This window comes from Eurypyga helias, unplaced genomic scaffold, assembly GCF_000690775.1.
Source record: "Eurypyga helias isolate BGI_N326 unplaced genomic scaffold, ASM69077v1 scaffold7371, whole genome shotgun sequence".
Lineage (NCBI taxonomy): Eukaryota > Metazoa > Chordata > Aves > Eurypygiformes > Eurypygidae > Eurypyga > Eurypyga helias.
This window is the reverse complement of record NW_010228873.1, coordinates 1-11356: the sequence shown is the minus strand read 5'-3', so window position 1 is coordinate 11356 and position 11356 is coordinate 1. Positions and strand designations below refer to the sequence as shown.

At 40.2% G+C, this 11356-nt stretch overlaps 1 protein-coding gene across 1 annotated transcript in view; it reads right to left on the bottom strand.

Moving 5' to 3' along the window:
• Positions 1–9409, bottom strand: part of MRPS35 (mitochondrial ribosomal protein S35) — a gene marked incomplete at its 5' end in the record, with an annotated part of 24115 nt that extends 14706 nt beyond the window's left edge. Inside the window, 5 exons of the mRNA XM_010160180.1 lie at positions 1813–1922; positions 4454–4593; positions 7634–7694; positions 8061–8228; positions 9366–9409. Of these exons, the coding sequence (XP_010158482.1) occupies positions 1813–1922; positions 4454–4593; positions 7634–7694; positions 8061–8228; positions 9366–9409 (523 nt within the window). The remainder of the gene's footprint in view (positions 1–1812; positions 1923–4453; positions 4594–7633; positions 7695–8060; positions 8229–9365) is intronic.
• Between the last annotated feature and the right edge of the window lie 1947 nt (positions 9410–11356).

The following is an 11356-nucleotide window of genomic DNA, read 5'->3' as shown; positions in this document are numbered from 1 at the left end:
GTACAAAATGGAAAAATTTACAGATCTTCAGGAAACATTCAAAACTTCTTTGCCCTCTACACCAAAGTGGAATCCCACCTACGTCAGTCTGAGCTCCAATGAGCTCCCCCTGACCGCCTCTCAGACATGAAGGGAGGAGGATGACTGGTGAAAAAAGCCATGAAATACACTTTAGAATAGGAGATTGAGACAACGATTTAAGCAGAATATTTTAAGTCTATGTAGCTGTAAGTCAAACCAGGATCAGAAGTAAAATTTGTTGGGATAAGGCACAGTCGTGCAAAAACAGTGCATTTCTTAAAACTAGGCATTGAAACCTTCTGCTGAGAATTCGATGACATTAACCTCTTCCTCACGCTGATCACCCATAACCCCTGTCTCTTTCTCACACTCACCTCTTCCTGCAGGCTCACTCCTTCACCCACTTTTTTGATGTGGAACAGAGTGAATGATGCAAGACTACACCTAAGACACTCTTAAACCACACTTCTGAATGACTATGGACTATTCTAGGAAATGAACTTTAAAAAGGAGTCAAGCTTTTGACTCGTATTACTTCCATAGGGACAGAGAGTAATCCTGTAGTGACAGGACGAGAGTAACGGGTCTAAATTGAAAGGGGGGAGGTTTAGATTGGCTGTCAGGAAGAAGTTCTTCCCGGAGAGGGTGGTGAGGCACTGGGACAGTTGCCAAGAGAAGCTGTGGATGCCCCATCCCTGGAAGTGTTCAAGGCCAGGCTGGATGAGGCTTGGAGGAACCTGGTCTAGTGGAAGGTGTCCCTGCCCATGGCAGGGGGGTTGGAACTGGATGGTCTTTAAGGTCCCTTCCAACTCAAACCGTTCTGTGATTCTATGACTCAATAATTTAAGTACCAGCCTGGGAAATCCTGTATTAAAGAAATTTGTTACTGCTCAGAGCTTGGGCCTTAAAATTTACTAAAAAAAGTGAAATATCAACAGGCACATTAAGAGTTTCTTCTGAAATACAGCATAAGACCATTTACAAATGCTCCAGAAGATAAACTCATTTCAGCTACCCTAATATTTTACCCACAAAACAGGTCTTGCTAGAGGAATGAAACTGTTGGTAACACAAGCGGTACCAGTAAACTACCCAGATTTTCAAATCTAGTTGAAAAAGATATGCACCATTTCATCCATTTTGTTATTTATTTTACATAAAAATAAAAGTATTTCATACTGCAGGGCATGAAATTTAAGTGGAGAAAAAAAAAAATTAAAACATGCCAACAAAAAGGACTACCAACAGTGTTTTTCTGATTACTGAAAGCAGACGTGGATTGAAGTGTTCTGTGAAGTTAGGAATACATTATGTATTCTCTTAAAATCTTCAGAATTCAACACAGAAAACATGTTTCTCCCATGCTGCCTTCTCAACACAGCTCTAACTAACTACAGGGATTTGCTTATATCTAGAACATCAAAACATGGAGAAAAATCTGGTCACCAATGTCCCCATTCTTTTTGTCCCTGAAACTCTTAAAATCATTGTTACAGCTAACAGAACCTGTTTGGGAAACATGACAACTATTTTAAAGTAACAACTGAGACTTTTAAATATGGAGTTTCAATAATTAGCAATATTTAACAAATATTAGGCTTGACCTTATGTGATTTGTCCATTAGAATTTTAAGAGTTAATATCAGGAGTACTAGTTTGGTTATCTTGAGTCTTGTTTTAGCCTTAAAAATATAATAATTTAGTACAACAATAATTGATATTCCTGGAAGACACCCAGCCCTTTCGATACTGTGACTACAGGCATTTTTTTTTTCCTTCTTGTAACCATACCTGTCCGTTGTAATTGTGAGCATGTCTGTATCCTTACAGTACCGCTCTCCTACAAGTTTAATGAGCTTCTTCTTTGCATGGTCATCCAAATTCAGGTTGGAAAGTTTAACCTTCAAGTACAAGAGAAAACACCTTTAATTACTTGGATAAATCTAATCTCTGCACCCTGAAAATATTTTGAGATAGTTAGGCACATCTTTTGTCACAAATTAAAAGGATTATAGCTATTAAGCATGCATTTGGAGAATTTCTGCTGATGGTATCACATTTCAGAAGTCTTAAGACAATGCAAGTAGAATCAGAATATTCAAACAAATTTCTTTCTGTCCAAATACCAAAGGTGCTAGGTGAGAATATTTCTACTCAAACTTTTTCACAGGAAAAAAGAGAGATGTCAGTTTAGTTTGTAGCTGGATTTCATACTCACGTGTACTTCATATTGAAAAAGGAATCTTTTGATGAGTAACATCTTTTTGTAAAACACATTTTCTTAGCACAGTCTTTTCTCTGACACTCACAGAAAGAATGTTCCAAACTCTAAAGTGCTTGAGACACAACTCTCTGGCAAGCATACACCTGTGAGTGCATGTAAGCACTTTAGACCATGACAATCTAAACTTATCGAGATACTCCAGCCCAGATGTCTAGCATCAGCTTGCTTTAACCAACCATGCAAACCAGTTTCATTAAGGAGTATTTTTTGAACTGTCTTAAAAGGATGGCATTATCGTAACTGTAGCACGCTGCCTTCACAGTGTGATCATCTGAAATTTATTGTTAGAGAGATGATTTTATTCCACATGACTTGCTTTTCCTATAAAAACTAAAAACCTATCTGGTCTGTTTCCTGTATGACAGGATCACAAAAAGTATGTGGTACTTACTAATCCAAAGTCACTTTAAAGTGACAAATATTTATATGGCTACTTGCTTCAAAATAGCAATTGGACAGCTTATAAGTGTTAGCTGGAATGCTGCAGACTAAGCTGAATTTTAGAAAAGTTAGAGCCCCCCGAAGAACAGCAGTTGATTTTAAAAAAAAAAAAAAAGGCTCATTTTACATCCTGTGGTACTGTGTTGTCTGGCACAATGTGGATGATTCCACTTGGGAATAGACTTAGGATAAATTTAATGACAAGAAATACTGGCATTAGGCTACAAGAGATGAAAAATTAGCATCTCCAGCATCTCCTGGTAGAAAAAAGGCGTAGTTTTTACATTAAAAATATCAAACTTTTAGACAATATTTAAGAAAGGAAATCTTATCACAAAGATCCACCAAAGAGTTTATCGTAGTCTGTAACAGAGCACACAGTAAATGCTCTCTCATTGATATAAACTCAACTACTACCTGACACAGTCCCATCTGCTTTCACCTTTAAATCTTTTCCTCCCTCTCCCCAGGCAGTTTTTGTTGTCAGAGGATTAATAAGAGAAAGAATTTATTAATGAAGTCTGGGATCAGAAGACCACTAACTGAAAAAGCATATCGATAACTCTTTCATTTTTGTCTCCCCCTCCAATCCCCCCTTTTTTTTTTTTTAACATACATGCATAATAAACATCCACATAAAGCCTTACAAGTACCAAGGCCAGTTAACATTAACAGACAGATTTAGCTGGATAATACAGACGTGGTTATTGGTGTATAATTTTGAGTTATCCTCTCTCCACTGCAGCACAGCTGACCCCCAGTCTAACAGCTAGGGTGGGAAACGCATATTTAACCCAATGACAGACCAATTCAATTCCAGCCCAAAAGTTTTTATAACATAAAGGGAAAGTGGACACTCCTACAGACAAAATGACCTACTATCTTTCTAAGTAGCGATGATGATTAGGTGTTGTACAGGTGTTATGAGCATGCAGTATCGTGCAGTATTTTAACTCCTATACTGACAGAGTAAGAATACAACTCTGACTGACTCCACTGATGCTGCTGTTGAGATGGGAGGCTCAAATCTCATCTCAAAAGGCATGTTCAAAAGCCACAGCACAATTCTAACTTCACTACCATGAGGACAGGCAAGCACTGGAAGAGGCTGTCCACAGAGACTGTGCAATCTCCAGCCCTGAAGGTTTCCAGGACCAAACAGTTAAGTCCCATATAACCTGGTCTGATCTCATTCCCCACCTTACTCTGAGCTGAAGGTCAGACCAGAAAACTCCTGAGCTCCCTTCCAACCTCAAGTACCCCATGATCATGCTATGATCAGAAGGCTGCTGCTCCTACTGCATACACAGTGATGCCTGGAGGGCTGCCAACTCAACACTTATTAACAGTGACCTACCTTTCAATACCTGTGCACTTCTATGGCCTATACATCAGAAATGAGAGAATGTACGCAAGACAGAGTACAAAGGCACCTGCAGCCTTATCCATAAACAGGTTCTTCAGAAGGTACGCTGTTTTGTTCGTAAGAGAGCTTAGTCTTCATTTGTAAATACATACACATATCATTACAACCTCAGTTCTAAAATGCTGCAATATACTTAAGGAATTCCACTGCTTATTTACTGAACGTCTGAATCAAAATTTCCCACATTTTCTTACAACATATAATACTTGCACATGTTTTGAAAAGAAAGCCAAGCGTTTGGGTTTTTGAAACAAAGGCTGTTTACCAAAAATACTACTTACTCTTAAAATCACCACTCTTGCTTTGGGATTTCGAATAGATGTCCCTGAAGAAACATAATCTACTGTCTCGATTTCAATAGGAAAATGCTGTTCACATTTCTCATCACTGTCCAAAGCACTTGGCCATTCGGTGCAGAAATCTGTATAATAAAGAGAAAACACTCCAAGTAGTATCTGGTGAGGATTTTTTTCAAATTCATTGCAATCTATCTTTTTAAAAGTAGTATTTATAGAAATCATACTCATTTAGATAACAGCAGGGTCTCTGCTAGACCTGCTCAAGTGTATCAGTGTCTTTTTTGTACTGGGTTTCCCCAAACAGGATACAGTACTCAGACAGCAGTCTCACAAGTACCAAACAACCATGGAATGCTTTAGGTTAGAAAGGACCTTAAAGCCCATCCAGTTCCAAGCCCCTGCCACGGGCAGGGACACCTTCCACTAGACCAGGTTGCTCCAAGCCTCATCCAGCCTGGCCTTGAACACTTCCAGGGATGGGGCATCCACAGCTTCTCTTGGCAACCTGTTCCAGTGCCTTCCACGTAAAAAACTTCTTCCTTGTACCCAATCTAAATGTACCTTCATTCAGTCTAAAGCCATTAACCCTTGTCCTGTCACTATAGGCCTTGGTAGAAGTCTCTCCCTGCCTTTCTTATAAGCTCCCTTTATGTATTGAAAGGCGACTATAAGGTCTCCCCAGAGCCTTCTCTTCTCCAGGCTGAACAACCCCAACTCTCACAGCCTTTCCGCACAGGAGAGGTGCTCGACACCTGTGATCATTTTTGTGGCCCTTCTCTGGGCCTGCTTAAACAGGTCCATGTCTTTCTTTTACTGGGAACCCTAGAAGTGGACACAATACTAAATAGAGAGTAATTTCCTGAACAGGCTCTCTACACTCTTGATACGCAGTTAGCTTTCCTTGCCACAAGGGCACACTGCTGACTCACATTCAATTTTCAAAAGACCACCAGGCCCCCATGGCCTTTTCTACAAAACATCTTCATATCTCTTTCCTCCTCCCCAGCCTGTACTGCTGCACGGGTTATTCCTTCCCAGATACAAGTCTTTACAGTTGCATTTGTTTAACTCCATGAGGGTCCTTTGCAGCTATCTTTTTTTCCTGTCTATTGCCATACCTCTGAATGGCAACCCTACTCCCCAGTGCATCACTTGGTCACCTCAAATTCATTATTAGCTGAAGACTTGCTGCGGTTGTGCTCTCCACCATACCCAGGTTGTTATAAAGCAGCTTTTCATGTGCTTGGGAATTGCTTCCAGAAAAGTTTGCTTTATAATCTTCCAGGGACTGCAGTGAGGCTGACTGCTCTGTAATTCCCTGCATCTTCTTTCTTGTCTTTCTTCAAGATGGTCAGGTAAAAATCTCCTGTTCCTCCTAGGTAGTCTGTACCTACTTTCACTTCCTGTGTACTTCCTTTCTGTATCTGAGGTCACTTAGGAGTTCCCTGCACATCCATGCCGTCTTTCTGTCATACTTGCTCAAGTTTCTGTAGATTGGAATGGACTATTCTTGCCATTTAAGGAGGCTGAACTTACACATCCACCAGCTCTCCTGGGTCACTTTGCTCCCCAGGAGATTCCTCAATAAACCAAAATCACTCTCTAGAAGTCCAGGCTGTAGCTCCACTGTCTGTCTTGTCCAAGTCTCTCAGGATTTGAAACACTATAGTTTCATGACCACAGTTACTAAGGATGCGTCTAACCTTTACATACTTGACCAGTTCTTCCTTGTTTCTGAAGGAAATCCAACAGAGCATGACTCCTAGTCAACTCATTGATTGTTTGCATCATGAAATTGCCTTCAACGTGGCCTTCCTCACTTCTCTCAAGATCTTGAACCCCACCATCTTGGTTTTGCAACCACGGCTGCCATCAACCTTCACATCTCCAATAAGTTCTTCCTTACTTGTGCATAGCACATGCAACAAAGCACCTTCCTACAGACAGGTTGTCCAGCATCTACATCTAAAAGTTAGCTGCAACACAGAAACCCAGAAACCTCCTAGATTGCTTTCATTTCACCGTTACCCTTCCAGCAGATGCTGAGATAGCTGCAGTTCCCCATGAAAACCAAAATGTGCAGTTGTGAGACTTTGTTCAGCTGTTCATCCACCTCCTCTCCTCTACTAGCCAGACTGTGCCAGATGCTCACCAAGACATCCTTTTCAGCTTCTCCTCTGATCCTGACATACAAATTCTGAATGAGCTTGCTGCACATCTCATAGCAAATATCTGCATCTGCGCTGTTCTGTCAGGTAGAGGTCAGCCTCTCCTTCCCATCAACTCGCCCTGCACCTCAATCATACAAGCTTTCGCTCTGCATTTCTGCAACTCCTCCTCAGACTTCTAATTCCTCCTGTTCCTTATGCTGCATGCGTTTGTACATAGGAAAATCAAGACAGGCCTCTCCTCTCTTATCACACATTCTGATGGGAGACCTTATCACTCTCTACAACTACCTAAATGATTCCATGATTCTCCCTGCCCCCTTGTGCCTTCACTCATCTTCGCCTAATCTCTTCATCATGTTCTCTGTATTGGCTTGCTCTCTGTCAGAGATGCTCCTGGTCTTCATCAGATCCTGTATGCCCCCAGCAGACCTCGCTCTCATAGAGGGTTTCATTTATTAAAAGTATTTTTTTAAAATGCATGCCAGAATTGCTACTGATTAAACCCTGGTTTAATCAAATTTTTTTTTTTTATCAACGCAGTGCATTCTTAGTGAATATTAATTTTTAAAGCTACCACACACCAAAGGCATGCACCTGACTAAACCCTGGTTTAATCACAGGTAATCTTCCAAGAATTAAGTCAAATTCATAATTCACCTTCCTTAAGATACTGAACTATAAATTCTCCAGGACACGCAGGGCCTAATAGAAAGGCAAAATTAAAGTCTTACTGATGTACTGAAAACCTCCCAGGACATATCCGCATCCCACCTGTATGACTCAATGTAGCAACAAGACAGCATACTACTGGCCGAATACTAGACAAAGCCTGACAACTAACCAGCTTCAGAAGTGGACCATGTCTCACCTTCTACTTCATCACACAGTTACTTTTTGCATTGTCTTAAAATCCCAAGAAAGACGGGGTTTTAAGGCAGAAAAATAAAAAAATAATCTGACAAAACAAAGAAAAAAAACCCCAACGACTCACCTTTAAGAGCTGCGCAGTGTTTTTTAATTGCAGGAGGAGTAAGATGCAAAAAATTGGGAATCTGAAAGAGACATATTAAGAGTTACAAAAATAAAGGGGCATTACTGAAATCTGGTTACACTCTTAACATTTGTTCAGGTAGTACAGTACACTAAACCAAATAGGTAAGACGATTCTTCTCAAGTCTGATTTAGCAAAAGACTTAAGACCTATTACAAAAGGCACAGGCATGATAAACCTAAAAAGTCTCCCAATGTGGTTAATTTGTTACTTACATTTGTATTTGTTACCATTTAATTCAGAAATTAAATAGAGCATTATCTTAGTAAATAAAACAGCATCCAATACAAATACTCCAATCAAAGCAGTGCATTCTTAGTGAACAATACTTTTAAACGTTACCACACACCAATGGCACGCATCTTACCTTTATAAGTTCTAAGTTGCCTTCTTTTGGTGGAGGTACTCCTCTCTTCACTGGGTAACCCATCCGAACTGGGAGAGGCACAGCGGAAGGCTTAAACGCAGCTGCTGTTGGATAAACACTGGTCCAGTCCTGATCAACAGCCATCCTCTCAGTTCTGGGAGGTGCACACTAATAAATTGAAAGTTATAAAAGTTTGATGGGAGATACAATGTTCTGTGAGACAAAGCAGGAACAACACACAGAGAAAGTTATTTCAGGAATAAATTCCCACAGCTAGAAATTTTGGGACACCTTTACATCAAAAAATCCGTGCTTATTTGTACCGGAATTTTTACAAGATAGCCTCTCAAAACGCTTAGAAAGAAGACTTGACCATCTTCTTGTGCTGCGATAAATCAGCAGGGGAAGGGCAGGCAATCAAACCAGTATTTAACTGCAAACTTGATTTCTGGAAGTGCATGAGCATTTGATGATGGGGAAGGAAATGAGTTCTAAAACTTTGGAATTCTGATAAACAAGTTCATATTAATATCTATTTGTTTTAAACATCTGCAATTACTTGCTACATGAATCTGAGCACAGGACTGATGTACTGCCATGTTGCAGAAATAGCTTATATCCTCCAATAACTGACCATGGTTACTGTCAAATGCTCTTTAAACAAAGAAAAAAAATCAAGTCACTGTTTCTTTCCCCAAAACCTTAAATTCGAAGGACATACGCCGTAAGCTGGTCCGCCTGGCTTGGTGCATCGTTAAATTTGCTCTTGGAAGTTAAACAAACAAAAATGTGATATGCACCAGGTCCGATTTTACCACTTGCCTTTCAAAATCTTAATACTCAATATAATACTTTTGAAATCTGTGTGTGGAGTAAATAAGAAAATTCTCAGTAATTAAATGCTCAGATATCTGTTTTAATTTTATTGTGTTCAGAACTTCCCACAGGTTTTTTAGTTTACATCAGAAAGCAACCACTACAAATCCCATAAACTCATACTAAAAAACCAAACCATTAAAGTGTATGTTTTTATTTCAAATGCAACTTTAAGTTACTTGTAAGGCCACCAGTACATGGTGTCAGTACAAGCCAACCGTTAGCTTGTTATTGTTAATGTTTTTGCCCTTATGAGAACATAAGGCTAAGAACATCTGGGAGATTAAAGCAGTAAGGTGCTTGTTCTAGAACAGCCCCAGTGGATCGTTTTACCAGGTTCTGACAGCAAACGGGGATCCTATACAAACTCTTAAGGCCTACAGCTTAGAAAACACCTCTGAGCTAACAGCAAATAGTTTCAGCACTTACTGTTCTTGTGAACTGTGGTGTCCTGCCTTTTCTCCTTGCTGAAGCTGAATGAAAAAGAAACATTTTTCAGTACAAACAATTACATGATTCTGTGGGAAAAACACAGCATAATCATGTATCCCATTCCTTTTTTTCTTTTTACAGAGATAATATACTTCCTAGTCTTTACATGGAAGAATGGCAAGAACAGATACTCATACTGAAGATTCCTCATCATTTTTTGAAACAAGATTAAAAAAAAGCTTAGAAGGTATTTTGTCTGAGTCTATCCTAGAAACCTGTTAACAATAATTTAGTGGTTACACGCCTAAATGCATTTTGCTAGCATCATTTATTCCAGCTTGATGCCGGAGAAAAGAAAGAGAGAGATGAGTGATAGTACACTTTTGCCTGGATAACTGTGCTTCCTTTTCTCTTTCCCACACAGCTGTTAAGTCACAAATCACTCTCCACCAGCAGTACAAGACAGCTAAACCTAACAGTTCATTGCTACCAAAAGGAGAATCCCATGGCTCCATCTCTTCTTTTGGACAACACATCTTCACACCCTCTCCTGTGCCATTCCCAGGCTCATCTACACTCTGTATAAACAGCCAGCACATCAAACTGTTTTTCTGCTTGAGCTGAGGATGGGGAACAAACCAATGGATTTGTTTTCCGTCATTTTCCCATGTTTATCTACCTTACTGAGCAGTCCCAGAGGAGATGCAACAGAAAGTGAAAGAGTTTATGCCCTTTTAGCAGTCCTCAGCCACCATCATTTGGCTCAACTTTTTAGTCAACTGGTTTCAGTTAGAGCTGTGGTGGGACTCATAAGGATGCACAAAAACACCAAATACCATGGGATTTTCAGCCTAAACAGAAATATTCACCTTCTTGTCTTCATTTCCTCCCCGTCCTCAAACCCTAACTCAATCATTATCTCCCATCCAAAAAAAATCCCACCAAAACAATGTAGCTTTTATAAGAGTCAGACAAAGGAAGGTGAGTCTAATGACATTTAAAGTGTCCTCTTTGCGCTTGGGATTTTTTTTTCTTGTTCAATTGGGTTTTTTTCTAAATTTATACTGTGGCAATAGTGAATGGGATTTGGGAGTGGCTGTTTGAGCTCTATTTGCCTTCTTGATTCATTTTACAACCCTACCCTATATAAGCCTTGGAATAACTTGTGAATTTCACAGTTCTTTTGTTTTCCTTATCTAAATATTTTATGGATGCAATTCTGTTCTTCCTTTTCTTGCTATATAAAAATTTAAAGTGAAGAATACACACGGGGCTTTGCAACAGCTAATACACAGCATTCTTTTCTCCCTTGATCTCCCATTTGTGTGGCGCTGCCACAAACACACTTCATTCATACCAATCTTACTGTGTCTGTTACAAACATCTACAACTGCAGGTCAGGACACCTTTTTACACCTACCACAGGGCACAATATCAAACATCACTTAAAAGCCCTTTCAGCAACCTAGCCTGCTCCTGAATGTGGTAGATGACAAATGCCTACCCAGCCTCCAGAAAAATACTGCTACAACCCTAACCAACAGTTTCCACTTGCACTCGGAAAAGCCCGAACAGCTCAGCCTGAGGCCAGGCACCACATCAAATGTTTACCACGAGTACACATCGCTTAGGAAACAATGAAATCCTGATTTGGTATACTTAAAACCAGGCAATGCACTTCAAATCCACTGTACCAGTCCTGAGCTAAATCCCGTGTAACAAACACCAATTTTCTCGCTTCTTTCTTCAGACTATTGACAGTATTTACGCTGCTAAAATCTGTATCCTACACCTTAAAGACCTGTTTAATTACACTCTTTTAATTACTTCTAACAAAACGTCTCTAGAAAACAGCTACAAAACAAAACACCTTTGAGAAGGCCGCCTGAAGCCGGCAAGGGACGGAGGGACACGGGCCTGAGCTCCTAAACAAGCCCAGCCCCGGGCCTGGCGCAGCCCGAGTCCCCTGCCCCGGACGGCTGTACGCC